The sequence below is a fragment of the Vigna angularis genome, chromosome 8 (assembly GCF_016808095.1).
Source record: "Vigna angularis cultivar LongXiaoDou No.4 chromosome 8, ASM1680809v1, whole genome shotgun sequence".
Lineage (NCBI taxonomy): Eukaryota > Viridiplantae > Streptophyta > Magnoliopsida > Fabales > Fabaceae > Vigna > Vigna angularis.
The window spans coordinates 31,247,782-31,268,557 of NC_068977.1; the positions used below are offsets into that span (position 1 = coordinate 31,247,782).

Consider the following 20,776-nt stretch of genomic DNA (forward strand, 5'->3'; position numbering starts at 1 on the left):
TTCTCAGAATTTATGAGGATCTCAGAACTAGTAAGGATCTCTTAAGTAGAGAATAAATTAAACCCAGGATATTTTAGAAGAAAAGAAAGAAGACAAAAAGATAAGAGAATGAGAGAAAAAAAAAGAGTGTGTAAATGTGTGTATTTGGAATGGATGAAAAGCTCTATTTATAGAGCTAGAACGGAGATGCGGTGCCCACAAATCCCGTAGCTTAAGGAAGAGTTCAAACTCAATCCCTAGCCTTGCGGGAAAAGAATAAGCATTCAACGCTGGCATTCAAAAACTGAAGAAACTGCCCGAGGAATTTGCGGAATGCACCAACGTTCTGAATCATTATCTTTTGCAATACAATATTCAATTTAAAGTACTAACGTTTAGAAACAAAATATTTTACAATATAATATTCATATTTATAACATATATTATAATTTGGCCATATCTCTAGTGGATGTGAGACTTCCAATAGTTTTTAACCAACACGCAAACAATGTCCTCGTAAATCCACAACCTATGACCATTGCCACGCAGAGTTTATTGTTGTCTAGCTATTTCTTTTCCCATATGTGATGCATTTCCATAGTATCATGCGGACATTTCCGAATTTTAATGAGAGATCTTTCTTCCAGCACTTTCAGACCAAATTGTGGACAAACACCACCTCTTGCCTCAAGCGTATTTCTAACGTATCTACGAGACCGTCCACTAAAGAAGCAAGTTGTCTCAAGAAACATTTCTTGCTGAGAAGCCTCCAATCTATCATAGCTATCTTTAAGAACTTCCTGAACATCTCTATTTGGAATTCTCTCATAAGTTTCTAATGTAGATTCCCACTCATCCAAGGTTTTTCCAAACAAGTTCGAGCCTATAGCTTCCCAAGCCAATGGAAGGCCATTGGCATAATACATTGCACGCTCTGTGACTTCCTTGTAACATGGATCAACTTCTTTGTTTTTGAAAGCATTCCACTTAAACAATTCAAGGGCTTCCATAAAGTTAATTTCACCAACCATGTATTATTTTTGAACTCCATGAACATCTAACAAATGCTTATCCCTTGTTGTTATGATGATGATGCTACCAGAGCCAAACCAATCAAGTCCTCCAGCAGTTGTATGCAATTGTTCTTTTTTGCTAATATCATCAAGCACAAGGAGGACCTTTTTCCCACAAAGTCTGTGTTGTAGTATTGGAATTCCACGATGCACATCTCCTAACTTGATATTTCTTTCCCCCATTAACTCAGACATCATTGTCTCTTGGATATGCATCAGACCATCCTTATATGATTTTTCCCTGACATTAGCAAGAAAGTGCGAAGCTTCAAATTGATGTGCCATCAAGTTGTACATCGCACGTGAAAGAGTTGATTTTCCAATTCCTCTCATTCCATGAATCCCAAGCATGGTTACTTTCTTATCAAACTCACCACCCATGAATTCTTGTATATGTTGCATCCGAACTTTCAAACCAACAGGATAATCAGCAATATGCAAGGGAGGTCGATTAAGCTTAGTGGAGATCTCTTCTGTGATCTTTTTCAGTATCTCAGACTCATACTTTTCACTGCCATTCATACAAGAGCAATCAAATCACTGTCACATTCATTCTGGCAAATCAGAGAGACTATTGCTATATACTGATAATTTGTAACAAAGATGACTTACCCAGTTTTGAAAGGAAAACCAGCCAAATCGGCAGCATGACGCAAAGCCAGCCTCCATTGTTGAAGCTTCTGAATGTCATCTTTGAATCTTTCACCATGATTTGAAAATGCTTCTTGGTAACTCCCTGTTTGATGTCGCACTTGTGATGACTCTACGTCATAAAACACTGGCAAAATCCACATGTTCTGTTTTGTGTGGCACTCAATGATTTGGAGAAGTTCGTCCAAACAAAATGTTGAGAAAGCATAGTTTTTGGAGAAAACAATGATGGATATCCTGGATTCTTGGATTGTCTTGCGAAGAGACGCTGTGATCTCTTCTCCCTTTCTGAGTGCTTCATCATTGATGAAGGTAAAGATTCCCCTTTGACTCAAAGCACTGTACAGATTACCAGTGAAACCAAAACGGGTATCTGCACCACGAAAACTAAGAAAAACATCATAACTGTATTTTGAAGGGCTTTGCTGAGTGTTATTTGTTCTCTTCTTTTTCTTTCTTTCTCCTTCTCTTGGTCTTGTTCTCTTTGTGATGGCAGAAGACAACAATTACCTCTACATTTATCCTAGAGAAAATCCTGCCACTGCTTTTGTCTCGCCCGTTTTTGACGATACAAACTATCATTCTTGGAGTTGCTCAATGATGGCTGCTTTCAGTGCCAAAAATAAGATTGAGTTCATTCTTGGGAATCTTCGTTCACCTGATATCGCCACCCTTCATTAAGGTAACCTCACCACTTGATATCGCATTTCAAGCCTTCAACATGATATCGCCACCCTTCATTAAGGTGACCTCACCACTTCCGAATATTTTACCAAACTTCGCATTTTTTGGGATGAGATTGAAAATTTTCGGGAAAAACCCGTATGTACCTGTAAACCGCATCCTTTGTTATCTAAAAGGTAGTCCTGGTAATGGCATCTTCCTCCAAAATAATAACACCAATCAACTCAAAGCTTATAGTGATTCCGACTGGGCTACCTGTCCCGAATCCAGAAAATCCATAACTGGCTATTCCGTCTACTTTGGTAATTCTATAATCTCTTGGAAATCCAAAAAGCAACAAACTGTCTCTATAAGTTCTTCTGAAGCTGAGTACCGGGCTTTAGCTAATATCACTTGTGAACTATAATGGTTGACTTACATCCTTCAAGACCCCTGCATATCCATTATTCAACCTACTATTGTCTATTGTGATAATCGTTCAGCTATTCAGATTGCCACCAATCAAGTGTTCCATGAACGCACCAAACATATAGAGATCGACTGTCACATTGTAAGGGAAAAGATCAACAATGGTCTTTTAAAGTTTCTTCTCATCTCAACAAATGAGCAAGCTGCTGACCTCTTCACCAAGCCTCTCGCTCCATCTATCTTCAAATATCTCAAATCAAAGCTGGATATGACTGATATCTATTCTCAGCTTGAGGGGAGATGAAAGTTATCTTATTGGACTTGTTCTGAAAGCTCGACCCACTTCCTTTAACCTTTTATTATCTTTAGTTTTTTTTCTCTGTTAACACAATACACATTCAATACTTTTCTGCTTCCTCTTTATAATTCACGACAAACACAAAAGGGGTTTTTTTTCCTGCATCAATACGCTATTCTTCTTCTTCTTCTGCGTGTAAGTATCTGAATCTCTCTTTTCTTTCTTCTTCATCATCAATAATCTGTATCTTTTTCATCATGAATTATATTGCATTTGCCTTGAATATGCATCATTTTAACAACTGCATATACCATTCTAATGAAAGAAAATAAAAGAAGCAGAAGAATGTTCTTTATGATAGCGAAACTCGCAAAATGCTTTGGCTTTTGTTTCGTGCGTTCATTTGATCATATAAGGGTTTCTTTTAAAAGTCAAATTATTTTTAACTTTGCTTCACTAGTGCAGAAACGGCTTTTCACGTCCCCGAATAGACGTCCGTCCAACGAATCCCCAACGTATATAATTGACCGGTGGCATAATAGTAAATATGTGGAACTATAGACGTCCGTCCTAGGTCGACCTGGACGTTTATAACATTATAGACGTCCGTCACAAGGGGACGGACGTTTTAAAGGCTGCCGTTGTCAATCTCTGAACGTCCGTCCTGGGTCGACCTGGACGTTTATAACATTATAGACGTCCGTCACAGGGGGACGGACGTTTTAAAGGCTGCCGTTGTCAATCTCTGAACGTCCGTCCTGGGTCGACCTGGACGTTTATAACATTATAGACGTCCGTCACAGGGGGACAGACGTTTTAAAGGCTGCCGTTGTCAATCTCTGAACGTCCGTCCTGGGTCGACCTGGACGTTTATAACATTATAGACGTCCGTCACAGGGGGACGGACGTTTTAAAGGCTGCCGTTTGTCAATCTCTGAACGTCCGTCCTGGGTCGACCTGGACGTTTATAACATTATAGACGTCCGTCACAGGGGGACGGACGTTTTTCAAGGCTGCCGTTGTCAATCCTTGAACGTCCGTCCTGGGTCGAGCTGGACGTTTATAGTATTATAGACGTCCGTCCAAGTGGGACGGACGTTTTATAGGCTAACGTTGTCAATCTCTGAACGTCCGTCCTGGGTCGACCTGGACGTTTATAACATGATAAACGTCCGTCACAGGGGGACGGACGTTTTTCAAGGCTGCCGTTGTCAATCCTTGAACGTCCGTCCTGGGTCGAGCTGGACGTTTATAGTATTATAGACGTCCGTCCAAGTGGGACGGACGTTTTATAGGCTAACGTTGTCAATCTCTGAACGTCCGTCCTGGGTCGACCTAGACGTTTATAACATTATAGACGTCCGTCACAGGGGGACAGACGTTTTTAAAGGCTGCCGTTGTCAATCCTTCAATGTCCATCCTGGGTCGAGCGTATTATAGACGTCCGTTTTGAGGGGCGCGGACGTTTAGCGGACTTTAAGTAATTATTACCCCAGCCACTCTGTCAGTCCTCTGAACGTCCGTTCTGAGGGGCGCGGACGTCTATAATATTATAGACGTCCGCGCCCCTCAGAACGGACGTTCAGAGGACTGACATGGGTAGTTGAATCGTTTAGGTTTTCATCAGAATTATAGACGTCCGTCTTGGGACGGACGTTGATAAAATTATAGACGTCCGCGCCCCTCAGAACGGACGTTTAAAGCCCCGCGAAATTCAATTTTAAATTCATTACAACGTCATATTAGTGGTGGGCCGGACGTCTATAATATTATAGACGTCCGGCCCACATGGGACGACCGTCTATGATCATTAAAATGGGAAGCGCGAACCGAGACCATTCACTGTTCGTCTTCTTCCCCGCGAACGGCGACTCTGCTGCTGCGCCATTGATATTCGAGGTTGGTTTTCTCACTTTTGGACCGTTTAAAATTACATTTAATCCGATTACATTGCTCTGTGATGAAATGTCTTTGATTTGAACCGATTAAAAATTGTTTTGGGTCCGTTTTTTTACAGACTCTTGCGTGTTCTTGGGTGGCTTCCTTGACTCTTTTTGGACTGCGTGTTAGGCCGTTTACTCCTCCACTTCCCTCCTTCTCATTTGGAATCTACTTTTCAGGTTAGTTTGTTGGTTGAAAATTTTGTGTATGCATGTATGTGGATTTTGTGTATGGACGTTTTTTACTGTAAAATGTGTATTAGTTATGTTAATGTGTTAAACGATTAATGCGAAATGTGTATTAGTGTATGGACGTTTTTGACTGTTAAATTTTGTGTATGCATGTATGTGTTATTGTGTAAAATGTGTATTAGTTATTGCCATACATTGAGTGACACTTAGTTCCCGTTTGAAATTTAAGACAAACGATTAATCTTTTAATCGTTTGTGTTAAATTTTGAATTGTCCGATTGGACAGTTTGAGAAAATTAATTTTCATAATTTGCAATACCATGTCAATTGGAGTTTAAGGATAAGATTGATGAAATTTCGGTTCAGTACTTGTGTTGTTCTCCGGATGCAAATTTGATTGTGGTCATCGTTGACTACTCTCATTTCGTGTATTTTGGAGACCAATGCGAAATGCTGCCGAAATTGTATCAATTTTATGACGTAGACTTCAATGCACGTGGCTGAGCAAATTATGAAAATTAATTTTTTTGAATGGGTAGGGCCTAACCTTGTGAGAGTTAAAACACTTGAACTGATGATTTTACGAACATAGTATGGATCGAAGATGGATGAACGAACGTCGCATGAGTGAAGAATATGACAAGGGTGTTTCGCAGTTCTTGCAATACGTTGAACAAAATGCTAAGTCTGTCAACGGGACATATTTTTGTCCTTGTGTGCGTTGTCTTAATCAAATACGCCAAGACTTAGGCAATGTGCGTGACCATCTATTCATGTACGGCATAATGAGGACTTATACCGTTTGGACTTGGCATGGAGAAGTACTTGAGCAGCCTACCACGTCACGAGGAACAAATTATGTGGAAGAATGGATGAGTGACCATTTAGAGGACATGATACGTGATGTCGGTGAAGATAATTTTGGAAGGGCTAATTTGTATGATACTCTTATTAATGATTCAGAGCAACCGTTGTTCCCAGGATGCTCAAACTTTACACGCTTGTCTTCAACTTTAAAGTTGTTTAGTTTAAAAGCAAGGAATGGATGGACCGATAAAAGTTTCACCGAGTTGTTGGAGTTGTTGAAGGATATGCTTCCAGAAAATAATACTCTACCTATTCGTAATTACGAGGCCAAAAAAATTTTATGTCCAATGGGTCTTGAATATCAAAAGATACATGCTTGTCCTAATGATTGTGTTTTGTACACAAAGGAGTTTGCTTCGTTAAACTATTGTCCAACATGTGGTTTATCCCGTTTTAAAAAGAAATCTGACAGAGTCACTGGTAATGAAGGTAATGATGGTGCACCTGCTAAGGTGATGTGGTATTTGCCTATAATACCTAGGTTCAAACGTATGTTCTCTGTTAAAGAAGATGCAAAGAACCTTAAATGACACTCTGACGAAAGAAAGTGCGATAATCTTCTTCGACACCTGCTGATTCTCCACAATGGAAAAAGATTGATGACAAATTCCCTGAATTTGGTGCAGATCCAAGAAACTTAAGGCTTGCACTTGCAACTGATGGTATGAATCCTTATGGAAACTTAAGTAGCAAACACAGTTCGTGGCCAGTTATGTTGATGATTTAATATCTTTCTCCTTCGTTGTGCATGAAGAGAAAATATGTGATGTTGACCATGATGATATCGGGTCCTAGACAACCTGGAAATGACATTGATGTTTACTTAGCACCTTTAATTGATGATTTGAAATTGTTGTGGGAAGAAGGCATCGACGTGTTTGATTCACATGTTCAGGAACAGTTCCGTTTGCGTGCAATGTTGTTTTGCACTATAAATGATTTCCCAGCATATGGAAACTTGAGCGGTTATAGTGTTAAAGGTCATTTTGCATGTCCCATATGTGAAGAAAACACTAGTTACCTTCAGTTGAAGCATGGTCAGAAGACAGTATATACAAGACATCGAAAATTTCTTCCTCGTAATCATCCTTATCGTAGATTGAAAAAAGCATTTAATGGAAGTGCTGAGGATGAGGTTGTGTGCAGACCCCGGAATGGTCAAGAGGTGTACAACGAAGTCAAAAACATTGACATTGTGTTTGGAAAACATCATAAAAGTACCTCTGCAAAGAACATTTGGAAGAAACGATCGATATTTTTTAAGCTTCCATATTGGTGTGAACTTGATGTTAGACATTGTATTGATGTGATGCACGTTGAAAAAAATGTTTGTGACAGTGTCATCGGAACTTTATTAAACGTCAAAGGGAAGAGCAAAGACGGAATAAAGGCAAGACAAGATTTGGCTGACATGGGAATCCGATCTGAGTTACATCCACAGATAATAGGAAGACGCACCTATCTGCCCCCAGCCTGTCACACACTTTCCAAAAAAGAAAAACAAAGTTTTTGTAACTGTTTAAGAAGTGTGAAGGTTCCGCAAGGTTATTCTTCAAATATTAGTAACCTTGTGTCTATGCAAGACTTAAAGCTAGTTGGTTTAAAGTCTCACGATTGTCATGTATTGATGCAACAATTGTTACCGGTTCTTATTCGAGGCATATTACCTCCTTCTGTTAGGGGTATTCTGACACGTCTGAGTTTTTTCTTTAATGCCATTTGCAAGAAAGTTGTTGACCCTCGAGGTTTAGATGAATTGGAAAATGAGGGAATAAGACTACTATGTCAATTGGAGATGTATTTTCCACCTTCCTTTTTTGACATCATGGTACATTTGATTGTTCATCTAGTCAGAGAAATTCGAATATGTGGGCCGGTCTTCTTAAGGTGGATGTACCCAGTTGAAAGATACATGAAGATCTTAAAGGGATATGTCAAGAATCAGTATAGACCAGAAGCTTCAATCATAGAGCGATACGTTGCAGAAGAAGCCATTGAATTTTGTTCAAGTTATATGCCATCTTGTGAACCCGTCGGTCTTCCCAAGAGCAAAAACGAAGGAAAATGTGAAGGTAAAGGTGTTCGAGGTGTGACAATTCAAAGTGTTAGCAGAAAACAAATTGACCAAGCTCATTTGTACGTCTTAAACAACACTGTTGATGTGATTCCTTACATTTCTGACCACGTTAATGAAGTAAAGACAGCAAACCCAAAAATGAGTGAAAAATGGCATCTTAATGAACATGTGAAAACCTTCTTGGGATGGTTTAAGAAAAAGGTGTATGCGACTCCACATGTTTCTGAAACTTTATTGAGGTTATCTCGTGGACCGAACACAGAGGTCATTACATATGGTGGGTACTATATAAACAATATTTCTTTTCAGACAAAGGTAGAAGATGACAAAAGCAGAGTTCAAAATAGTGGCGTCACACTACAAGCTGAGTCTGTGCACTTTGCTAGTTCTAAAGACAAAAATCCAATCACAGCATCCATCAGTTATTTTGGAATAATACAAGAAATATGGGAAGTTGATTACGTTACTTTTAGAGTACCAGTTTTCAAGTGTAAATGGGTTGATATAAATTCTGGTGTCATGATGGATGACCTTGGTTTCACATTGGTAGACTTGAACAAGATGAATTACACTGATGAACCATTTATCATGGCTAGTCAAGCAAGACAAATATTCTACGTAAGTGATCCATCGAATAACAAATGGTCAGTGGTTTTAGAAGGTAGAAACATGCATGGACATGATGATGACGATTCTCTTGATATACTTGAGACAACATCTGTTGCATGTAGACCCACTGAAGACCTAGTTGATGACGTTGCCGATGTAATGCAAGCAATTCGTAGTGATCACAACGAAGGCATTTGGGAAAAAACAATTAATTAATAGGTTAATATTTTCACTTTTATTGACTTTATATGTATGTTCATCATAATTGAATTATTTCTAACGTTGTCTAATTTTTCAGGTATGTCGGCCTCAGACTCAGGATCGGGAAAGAGCAGACGTGGACGAGGCGTCACCCGAGTGGCAGATGTGACATCCGGACGCGTGGATGGTCAGAGGAGGCATGTTGACATTGACCCCAGATCAGGTCATCCATCAGGGCCAAATGCTGATAGGTTTAGGAGTTATCTGGGCAAGTTAGCAAAAAGTCATGTCTCTATCCTTCATGCATGTTGGGATGACGTCCCAGAGGTCGACAAGAACCTCTTATGGCAAGATGTTTTGGTATGTTTAGACTTCATGCAATTTGTGATATACTTATCTGTTAACTTTTCTCTTGGTAACAAGTTTTTTCTTTTAAACAGCAACATTTTGATATTCCAAACACATTGCAAATCAGAAAGAAAGTGTTATCGCATATAGCGATAACATTTAGGGATTTCAAGACAAGGCTGACACGACTATATGTCTTTGGAGATAGACAACATGAAAATCCATCTCAGCATTATACCTTCACAGAGGAGGATTGGATGCAGTTTCGTGCATCTAGAGAGTCTGAAGAATGGAAGGTATGTTTCTTAAAATCATCTTTCATTGAGTTTTTATGATTTTAGACTTACTTACATACATGGTTTCACAGGATAAAAGGTTAGCCGCTGTTGAGACCTCGGCAAGCGTATCGGATCGTTCAAGTAATAAATCAGTAAGTCCGAATATCGTTTCCCAAGAGATTTGTTATGTTTCACTAATTGTTTAAAGTTTACTAATTTAGCGATTAATTTTATAACACAAGTAAGATTTGCATACAGATGAAATTAAAGTGGTAAAAACAGTCTACTTAAAGTTCACTGGGGTTGAAATTCAAGTTCATCACTCTGGTAATTTTCTACTAACACAATTTCTCAAAATTAAGCATCGACATCCTAGGCGCATGCAGTCCTGATTCCTCAGAGACAGTTCTTAATCATTCAAACTAAATTGCTAATTCCTTAGCTAATTCAATTATCAGATTTGCCTTAAACACAATGTCACAAATGACTAAAAATTCCCTCCTATGTCTAGGACTCGAAATCCTTTAGCAGTTCTATCCTAGATCCGCGGTCTCATACATTTTCCAATGATTTAACCGTTCAAATAGCTCAGATTTCCATCAAAAGCATGAAAAATAAAGATAGAACACAAAATTCATACAAGATCATGCATTAATAGAGAAATTACAAAGAGTTTCAGAAATTTACTTTTAACCCCAGTGAAATGGAGTTTTAACTACACATATACATCATAGAAGAGAGAAATGATGGATTGGATGGTGGAAATTGGAAATTTTCCACCATGGAAGCCTCTTGGAGCAGCTGCAGCAGCGTCAGGTTTTTCTCCCCCCCGTCAGATCCCCTTCTGCAACTCTGAATCAGCTTTTTAAAATAGAAGAGTTCAATAATTGAGTGGGCCAGGGACGCGTGTCCAATTTCTGGACGAGCGTCCCAATACTGGACGAACGTCCAATTTTCTGGACGAGCGGCCGCTACTGGACGAACGAGCGTCCTCTCCTATGGACGAGCGTCCTCTGCTGGACGAGCGTCCTCTGCTGGACGAGCGTCCTCTGCTGGACGAGCGTCCCTGGACGAGCGTCCTCACTCTGGACGAGCGTCCTCTGCCTGCTCTGGACGAGCGTCCTCACACTGGACGAGCGTGCTCTTCTCCGCGCTGGACGAGCGTCCTCTGCATGCTGGACGAGCGTCCTCTGCACGCTGGACGAGCGTCCTCTTTCTTCTAAGTGGCGCCCAGGCGCCCCTTTTTAACTTGCGCCCGGGCGCCCGTTTTCTCACGCCCGGGCGCGACCCCCTCGGTAAAATCACGCCCAGAGTCCTTTTTCTCACGCCCGAGCGCGAAACTTTCGGCAAAACAACGTCCATTAAGCCTGGTCCAAGTCTTTTATGATATCCAATCCTTATTTTTCATCAAAATAAACAACAAAAGCATCAAAAACATTTAAACAATCAAAATTATACTTATATCAACAATTATACACTTTTCATGAGAATAAACACTAAAACTTACTCAAAAGCCATACAATATAAGCAACAAAAACAAGTAAACTTTTCACCTATCAAACTCCCCCAAACTTATATATTTTCGTGTCCTCATGAAAATAGACAATAACAACACAAGCAAACCCAACAAAGCAGTTAGTATTCCATCGCATAACCTCTGTCACAAGAGTAAAGATTGTACCTACACCTCCAAATATTCAGATCAAATGTTATAACTTCTATATTGACAAGTTCTTGAATCAAAAATGATAAGACAACCAAAAAAAAAAAAAATAAAACCATAATGCTCAATCTGTGATTATCTCAACCTGCAAGTGTTTACAACTCCAATTCATACTCAGATTGTCATCAACTACTTCATCAACTTTTGCAAGTCATCTCATATACACTTCAAACATTCTGATTTAAATCAAAAGGACTTTCTCAGGTTATAACTTGGCTTGGCTAGAAGAAACATGGTTTTACAGGGAAACAAAACAACACTAATGAAGAGGAGAACAAGAACATAACAACATTGAAACTTTATTCATCAACTACCTCTTCATTCATCCATAACACATTTTTTTTGAATTTTTCTCTAACTTTGATACTTTTTCATATTTACATGATACAATAACCCCCCCTTTTTTTTTTCATCAGTTTAAGATTCAACTGATTATGATTTCCCCCAAACTTAATTTCTACCTATCTCTTGACAAATATGTTTCTTGTTCTCTTCTCCTAGAGTGTTGGATAAGGTAGATTGTTCTGTAAGAAGCTCAGGGTTCACAACAAATATATATAAGGTTCAAACAGGATAACAATGGATGAATATTCACATATGGGTGGTCATCTGGCCAAGTAGCTAATTTCAACAACAACAACTGCCTTTCTTATTTCTAAACCAGAATGCATCTGTGTTAATAAGAATTATGCAAAAACCAAATTCATAGCAATAACAACTTCTCACTTGCTCTCAAAGCTTTCTCAGTACACTCAGATATTCAACTTCTGGGTCACCATCAATCAGATTCAAGAACGAGTCATATATAGTCATAACACAAGCTCTAAAACTCAGATTTTTCAATAACAATCTCACAATCGTGCCAGTTATCATGGACAAAATTCCAAATTCAAATTCAAACTTCAAACACACAATTCACAATCAAATCATTGCAGAAACATAATTCAATCCACACAACCAACAGATTCATATTCAATCCACACAACCAAAATAACTGAAAACAAAAATAGATAGAGTTAGAAAGCTGGGTTGCCTCCCAGTAAGCGCTTGTTTAACGTCTTTAGCTCGACACCTGTTAAGCTCATGGTGGATTTTTTATTTTGGTGAGCTTCTTTCCTCTGTTCCACCAACAACCTTTCCACTGTTTTCTAGATATCTTTCTGGTTACCCTGGAGTAAGGAGCTTCAACTTCAAATCTTCCGTCTTTGGTTTTGCTTTTGAAAACCCACAACTTATCTTTCAGTATAATTGGCTCTCCTAATCTGGGTTCCTTGCTTTGCATCAACAACTGGTGGTCATCTGATTTATCACTTACACACATGATTTCATTTGCAGCTTCAGGAATTGCCTTTTCTTCATTACACTGCTGCACATCATCAAATGCATTAAAAATTACCTCCTCATCTTTGTCTTTTAGTTTCAGCGTTCCATCATCCATATTAATGACAACTTTTGCTGTCTTCATGAATGGTCGTCCCAGAATGAGAGGTACTTCTTTGTCTTCCTCCATTTCCATGATGACAAAATCTGCAGGGAATATCAATTTGTCTACCTTTATGAGCACATCCTCTACCACTCCATAAGGATACTTGATTGATCGATCTGCCAATTGTAGAGTCATGCGTGTAGATTTCATCTCCAGATCCCCAATTTTCTCAAACATAGAAAGGGGCATCAGATTTATGCTGGCTCCCAGATCAATTAGAGCCTTTCCAACCGCCAGTTTACCAATGGTACATGGAATTGTAAAACTACCTGGATCTTTAAACTTTGGTGGAAGCAACTTCTGAATGATAGCACTGCACTGGCCTTGTACTTCTATAGTTTCTTCCTCAATATACTTTTTCTTCTTCGTGAGCACATCTTTCATGAATTTCGAATAAGCAGGTATTTGTTTCAGTGCTTCTGAGAAGGGCATCTTGATTTCTAACTTCTTGAAAATATCAATGAAACTCTGGAACTGTCTTTCCTTATCCTTTCTAGAGACAACCATTGGATATGGAAGAGGTTTCTCGTACACATGTTCTTTCTTTTTCTCTCCCTCTCTCTCTTTTTCTTCATCTCCCTGTTTACTCATCTCATCTTTTTCTTCACTCACTTTTTTCTCAATCCCTCTTTCTTCCAGAATTCTTCCTGATCTTGTAGTAATAACATTGCAGTCTGCCTTTGGATTTACTTCAGTGTTTGCCCCAAAGTCCTTCTCTGGTTTTTCTTCCAACTTTTTAGCTAATTGACCCACCTGAATCTCCAAATTCCTAAGTGAGGCTTCTGTGCTTTTATGGTTGGAAATTGATACCTGCATAAACTGCTGAAGAGTTTCTTCCAGTTTTGAAGTTCTGTCTGTCAGAGTAGGTTGTTGCTGAAAGTTCTGTGGAGGTGGTCTGTTGAAAGGAACAGCTTGTCCCATACTCGGATGAGGTCTCCATCCTTGATTAAAACTTTGACGTTGATCATAGTTTGGCTGAAAACCTTGATTTCCCATATAATGTACTTCTTCATGAGACATGCTTTGCACTACACATTGACCATTATTATGATCTCCTCCGCACAATTGACAACTCTGAACCATCTGATGTTGAAATTGAGAAACATTCTGCAGTTCTTTAGGTAGCTGAGATAACTTCTTCATTAATGTCTCAAGTTGCTGAGTCATAATCTTGTTCTGAGCTAGTAAAGCATCTTGAGTTTGAAGTTGAAGAACACCTTTTTGTTGAAATTGAGCTCTCTCACTCTGAACTTCATTATCATTTGCAGCCATGTTTTCAATCAGTTCATGTGCATCTTCAGGTGTCTTCCATCTGATATTACCTCCAGCTGATGCATCTAACATTAACTTTGTTTGAGATTTCAGCCCTCCAAGAAACAAATTTAACATTGTAGGCTCATCAAATCCATGAGTAGGGGTTTTTCTCAGTAGGCCTTTGAATCTATCCCATGCTTGACCTAGAGTTTCATCAGCATCCTGTTGAAAAGAAGAGATCTCCTGCTTTCCCTTATTGACTTTGGACTGAGGGAAGAACTTGTTCAGGAATTTGGCAACCACATCATCCCAGACTGTCAGACTATTCTCTGGAAAAGAATTCAGCCACATTTTTGCATTACCAGCCAATGAGAATGGAAATAAGCTGAGTCGGATTGCTTCATCTGGAACCTGGTGAATCCTCACTGTATTACAGATCTCCATGAAAGTAGCCAAGTGAGTGTATGGATTCTCGTGAAATAATCCATGAAACTGATTATTCTGCACCAGATGAATAAGAGCTGGCTTCATCTCCATGTTAGCAGCATTCACCACTGGTCTTGCAATACTGTTGAAGTGCAGAGGTCCTGAGAAAGTGTTATAATCTGCAAGAGTACGTCTTCCTTGCCCAGAACCTTCTCCAGTGCGATTATCTTCCATTTCTTCTTTTTCTTGCCCAGATGAAAAGTCCAGAATTTCTTCAGAGATAGCAGATGATTCTCTAGATTCTCTACTTTGTCTCCTTCTTCTGCTGTTGTTCCTTCGAGCAGTTCTTTCAATTTCCGGATCGAAAAGTAGATTTTCAACCTGTTCTCTGCTTCTCATACAAAACACAAACTAAAAGAAAACAATCCAAAAATACACAATCTCTACAGATGATAACAAATATGTACAAGAATTCAAATATAATCACAATACACACTTAAACAACAGATAGCTAAAATCAACTAAACCAGATAAACAACAAACAACCAACGAAAACAAAAACAAATCCCCGGCAACGGCGCCAAAAACTTGTTGAGACCTCGGCAAGCGTACCGGATCGTTCAAGTAATAAATCAGTAAGTCCGAATATCGTTTCCCAAGAGATTTGTTATGTTTCACTAATTGTTTAAAGTTTACTAATTTAGCGATTAATTTTATAACACAAGTAAGATTTGCATACAGATGAAATTAAAGTGGTAAAAACAGTCTACTTAAAGTTCACTGGGGTTGAAATTCAAGTTCATCACTCTGGTAATTTTCTACTAACACAATTTCTCAAAATTAAGCATCGACATCCTAGGCGCATGCAGTCCTGATTCCTCAGAGACAGTTCTTAATCATTCAAACTAAATTGCTAATTCCTTAGCTAATTCAATTATCAGATTTGCCTTAAACACAATGTCACAAATGACTAAAAATTCCCTCCTATGTCTAGGACTCGAAATCCTTTAGCAGTTCTATCCTAGATCCGCGGTCTCATACATTTTCCAATGATTTAACCGTTCAAATAGCTCAGATTTCCATCAAAAGCATGAAAAATAAAGATAGAACACAAAATTCATACAAGATCATGCATTAATAGAGAAATTACAAAGAGTTTCAGAAATTTACTTTCAACCCCAGTGAAATGGAGTTTTAACTACACATATACATCATAGAAGAGAGAAATGATGGATTGGATGGTGGAAATTGGAAATTTTCCACCATGGAAGCCTCTTGGAGCAGCTGCAGCAGCGTCAGGTTTTTCTCCCCCCCGTCAGATCCCCTTCTGCAACTCTGAATCAGCTTTTTAAAATAGAAGAGTTCAATAATTGAGTGGGCCAGGGACGCGTGTCCAATTTCTGGACGAGCGTCCCAATACTGGACGAACGTCCAATTTTCTGGACGAGCGGCCGCTACTGGACGAACGAGCGTCCTCTCCTATGGACGAGCGTCCTCTGCTGGACGAGCGTCCTCTGCTGGACGAGCGTCCCTGGACGAGCGTCCTCACTCTGGACGAGCGTCCTCTGCTCTGGACGAGCGTCCTCACACTGGACGAGCGTGCTCTTCTCCGCGCTGGACGAGCGTCCTCTGCATGCTGGACGAGCGTCCTCTGCACGCTGGACGAGCGTCCTCTTTCTTCTAAGTGGCGCCCAGGCGCCCCTTTTTAACTTGCGCCCGGGCGCGAACCTCTCGGTAAATTGGCGCCCGGGCGTCCGTTTTCTCACGCCCGGGCGCGACCCTCTCGGTAAAATCACGCCCAGAGTCCTTTTTCTCACGCCCGGGCGCGAAACTTTCGGCAAAACAACGTCCATTAAGCCTGGTCCAAGTCTTTTATGATATCCAATCCTTATTTTTCATCAAAATAAACAACAAAAGCATCAAAAACATTTAAACAATCAAAATTATACTTATATCAACAATTATACACTTTTCATGAGAATAAACACTAAAACTTACTCAAAAGCCATACAATATAAGCAACAAAAACAAGTAAACTTTTCACCTATCAGCCGCCCAAGAAAGACAAAGGCTAAACGACACACCCCACTTGTTATCACGAGGTGGATATGCAAAACTGGAGAAGAAACTGAGAAAGTCTAGAGCCGATGCCTTGGGACTTGAGTCGCCTGACCTAGCACCTGCACCTGCTAGGTACGAGCTGTGGAAGGCTGCTCGGACTAAATCTGATGGGAACATGACATCTTCCTCAGCTGCCTTGATCTCACAGAGAATTGTAAGTTCAAATTATAAGCAGTTATTTGATTGTGTATCTATCACAACATGTCTTCTAAGTAACTTGGTTTTTTTATGTGCAGGATGAGTTGGTTGAGCAGCAGACTCAGGGGACATTTGCTGGCCAAGGTAGGGACGACATTCTGACAACGGCCATTGGAAGGCCCGAGCACCCAGGACGTGTACGTGGAGTTCCAGGGGCGATTGGTCTTCGTGACTATTTTGGCCCTACACAGAAAACCCCCCAATCAATGAGTCAGGAGACACTGAGGCAGATGGATCTTCAGTGGGAGGAAAGACTCAACCAAAGCATGAGATCAATGGAGCAACGATTCATGGAGCAGCTACATGAACAAAAACAAATACAAAGAGCGCTTGAAGAAAAGCTGCATTCCATGACGCAAGGCCACATGGGGGCCGATGAAACTCCTACAGCACCTCGTGTCAACACTAGAGGATCATGCTCTGCTGTAGAACCCAATGAGTATAGCGGTCAATATGAGCTGTTGGTTGATGGGGATCCCCCACGCATTGTGGCTGTCGGACGAGTGCTTGAGGGAGGGGAGACCATTCATGGTGTTGCCATATTACCCCAGCACGTGCGTGTGACCATTGACGAGGTTCGGGATCCCCAGGCTCAGGTGCCTGTACCCACTCCAGAAATTAACTTTGTGGGGGAGGCCATAGGAACATTTATTGCCTGGCCTAGAGCATTGATCATGTCTGATAATGCTAAATTTTACCATTATTTAAGCATCATTTTAGTAGCAAAATCAACTCCTTTCTAACTTGTAACTTGTTTAATCCTCTTCTTTTGTCATGTTTTATAAATAATTGTGTTTTTGGCTACTTTGATGTACTTTCATCAATAATCCCTTATTTTGTAGCTAAAAACGAGCTTGGAAGAGTCTCCAACCATGTATAGAGATGAACCAAAGTGAGAGCAGAAACGGACGTTCGTCCTGCGAAGGAGAACGAACGCTCGTCCAAGCCAGGACGCTCGTCCAGCCAGGCAAGGACGCACAAGAGGACGCTCGTCCAAAGTGCAGAGAGGACGCTCGTCCATGCAGAAGAGGACGCTCGTCCATGCAGGAGGACGTTCGTCCAGCAGAACGCTTGTCCAGAGGAGAGGACGTTCGTCCCAGGCAGAGGGCGCTCGTCCAGCCAGGCAGAAGTGGACGCTCGTCCAGCCAGGCAGAGGACGCTCGTCCAGAACGCTCGTCCAGGAAGGAGGACGCTCGGCCAGATTGAAGGACGTTCGTCCAAATGCGAGAGGCTCGCGCTCGGGCGCGAGAACAGAGGGGCGCCCGGGCGCGACTTTTCGCCAGATTTGAATATTTCCCGAGAGCCTCGCGCCCGGGCGCGACTAACAGAGGGCGCCCGGGCGCGACTTTTACTGATGTGGCAGACAGCTTATTTAACCCAGAAATGCGAAGGGTTAAGCGTCTTTGGTCATTTGGAGGCACGATTTCACTAAGAGGAGAGCTTGGAGGGCTGCTAGGGTTCGTGGGAACACTCCCTTCTTCCTCTTGGGTTCTCCTTCTTCTTCCATCTTCCATGTTGTAAGCTTTAGGGTTCTCCATGGAAATGGAGAACCAAACCCATCTTGTTGGGATTAGTTGTAGCCTTTGAATTCTTGTGTAATTGTTGAATGATTTGATTATATATATGCCTTTTCTATCAATTGCTAGTATTCTTGTTTCCAATCTTAAAGCTTGCATGTAATGGGAACGTTCATGGCTTGATTTTGGGGTTTTATGGATTATGGGAACGTAAGATGAAATCTTGAACTGAAATAAGAGTCCTTGTGGGTCATTGATTCTAGGAATGGAAGATGATTCACATGTTGTCTTAGATCCCAGCTCTTTAATGCGGGTTTTGCTTGTTAGATTGCCAAGGAATTGGGGTTTGATAAGGAAAACCTAGGCTCTTTCACCTAAGGAATTAGGGCTAGAGTGTTTTAGTGGATTGACTTTAGTAAATTAATAGAGAGGAGACGAAATTGGTTATACACAAGAGTGCATTGGTGAAAACTAGCCTTAACAATGTCATTTCATACCATTTCTAGTCTTTTCCATTTCCAAGTGCTTTCAATACCAAAGTCCAACCTTGTAATTATGTATGAATTTATCTTTCTGCACTTGTTCTGTATATTGTTGTTATGTTATTGAGTCTATATGAGTTGTTAATCGCACAATTCTCTAGTATTACGAGTCTCTTGGGAAAACGATACCCGGTCTTACCGGTTTATTACTTGAACGATTCGGTGCACTTGTCGAAATCGAGCCCAACAAGTATTTTTTTGAGCCATCAAGTTTTTAGTGTCGTTGCCAAGGATTTGGGGATTGAACCCGAGTCCTAGCAACGGCTAACAAGTTTAAGTTGGGCCTCATCAATGTCCCACATCGCGACTCCACAGGTATAATGTCTTTTTCCTTAGTATTTCTATGTTAATTGTCTTCATATAATTGTTTATAAAGCTTTGACGTAAATTCTTATCTTCAGTTCACACGTCCTCAGAAGCAGCCAATTCATGATACAGTCATACATGAAGATGATGACATGGCTGAAGCAGAGGATGATCCTATATCAAAGTTAGTGAAAAAATTACCCAGATTGAAGAAAGCATCATTAGAACTATACTGGGATTTGAGGGTATTTGGTCTTCCCCCACATGTGCCAGTTTATATCACATTTTCTGATGCATTGGAGGTGATTGAGGGAGACAGGATGTTGAATATTTCCATCATTCAGTTGTGGTGCATGTAAGTTAGTCAATTTGGTCTTTGATATTACTTTTATTTACATTCTTATATAGTTTCTAACGACTTAACTTTGTTGTTTTAGGTACATGGACACAATCGTTGTAGACCAAGGTCGGTCTTCCATGTACGGATTTGTTGAACCTCAGACCATTCAACCGTCTGGTAACACACTTCAAAACAGACAACATTATTTGCAAACATGGATGGATGAGTCCAAAAGAGACATATACCTTGTGCCATACATTGACGGGTACGTGTTTTTATATGTGGTCAGTTTATTATTATAGTTTCCTTAATTAGTTGAATAACTATTTGTCCTTCGTGATAGGTCTCACTGGCAGCTGATGGTTATCATTCCCAAACAATGTAAAATTATATGGTTTTGTTCGTTGCACAGGAAGATGAAAAATGACTTGAGAACCATGCTTCAAGGGTAAGTGTTTCTCCAAAAAATGACTTCAATTTGATGTTAACCTTCAACTTTTATGATAAAATAGTCATATTAATTATACTTTGTGTTTTCAATCTGTACAGAGTTATTGGTAAATCTCGTGGTCAATTGGTTCAAATTTTGTATCCAAAGGTTGTAAGTCATTTATAGTTTCTAATTCATTTATGTTATTGAATGATCTAAATTTTTAACTATTTAGTTTGTTATTTTAGTGTAACCAGCAGGTAGATTCATGGGAATGTGGCTTCTATGTGATGTGTTGGATTAAGACCATCATTCGAGCTGTCATTACAGATGACTGGAATGAGGTAATGATGTATACCTTCAATACATTACAAATCAAAATCATCTTCAACTATATATGAAACAATAATGAATCTTTCTTGAATTTTGCAGCGCTTCAAGACTACATCGCCTATTGCAGAGGACACAATTAACCAGATAAGGCAGGAGTGGACCGCTTATCTTCTACAAAGATGGAGTTAGGAATAGTTATATTTCTTCTTGATTGAACATTGTTTGGTTTTAGTTTTATTTTTATGTTAATAGTTTGGTAGTGGATTGAACATTAAGTAGAATTTTGTTTATATAAAACGCATATTTATGTTATTGGAGAATTGTTCTGGGACATTTTTCTGTTTTTCAGGTGTGGTTCTATTGAGAAAACAAACAAATTTTTAAAAAAAAAACGCCCACTAGACGTCTGTTAGTGCACAGTCGGACGTCTATAGACGTCCGTCTGTGCACATACGGACGTTTATATAATAAACGTCCGTCCTCAAGCCACGGACG

General features: G+C 40.0%; 3 protein-coding genes and 1 non-coding gene across 5 annotated transcripts; 2 read left to right on the forward strand and 2 right to left on the reverse strand.

The window, feature by feature from the left end:
- Positions 1-545: 545 nt before the first annotated feature.
- LOC108320018 (disease resistance protein RUN1-like) lies at positions 546-1,010 on the reverse strand. The gene has a single exon (XM_017551360.1). The coding sequence runs from the start codon at positions 1,008-1,010 to the stop codon at positions 546-548; it is 465 nt and encodes a 154-aa protein (XP_017406849.1).
- Positions 1,011-1,013: 3 nt separating this feature from the next.
- LOC108320017 (TMV resistance protein N-like) lies at positions 1,014-2,546 on the reverse strand. The gene is made up of 3 exons (XM_017551359.1): positions 2,534-2,546; positions 1,665-2,076; positions 1,014-1,563 (listed from the first exon to the last, which is right to left on the reverse strand). Exons 1-3 carry the CDS (start codon positions 2,544-2,546, stop codon positions 1,014-1,016), a joined length of 975 nt encoding a protein of 324 aa, XP_017406848.1.
- A 2,588-nt stretch (positions 2,547-5,134) lies between these two features.
- Positions 5,135-20,607, forward strand: LOC128193517 (uncharacterized). Of its 2 annotated transcripts, none has more exons than XM_052867136.1 (5): positions 5,135-5,213; positions 19,862-19,966; positions 20,068-20,116; positions 20,197-20,292; positions 20,381-20,607. In XM_052867136.1, the coding sequence occupies exons 2-5, from the start codon at positions 19,878-19,880 to the stop codon at positions 20,468-20,470; spliced, it is 324 nt and encodes a 107-aa protein (XP_052723096.1). In that variant the 5' UTR covers positions 5,135-5,213; positions 19,862-19,877; the 3' UTR covers positions 20,471-20,607. The 2 variants fall into 2 exon arrangements, with proteins under 2 accessions (XP_052723096.1, XP_052723094.1); XM_052867134.1 differs by lacking the exon at positions 5,135-5,213 and adding an exon at positions 19,386-19,533 and having other exon boundaries at positions 19,616-19,966.
- On the forward strand, positions 14,217-14,319 carry LOC128193826 (small nucleolar RNA R71). The gene has a single exon (XR_008245135.1). It is a non-coding gene; the product is annotated as a small nucleolar RNA R71 (small nucleolar RNA).
- Positions 20,608-20,776: the final 169 nt, after the last annotated feature.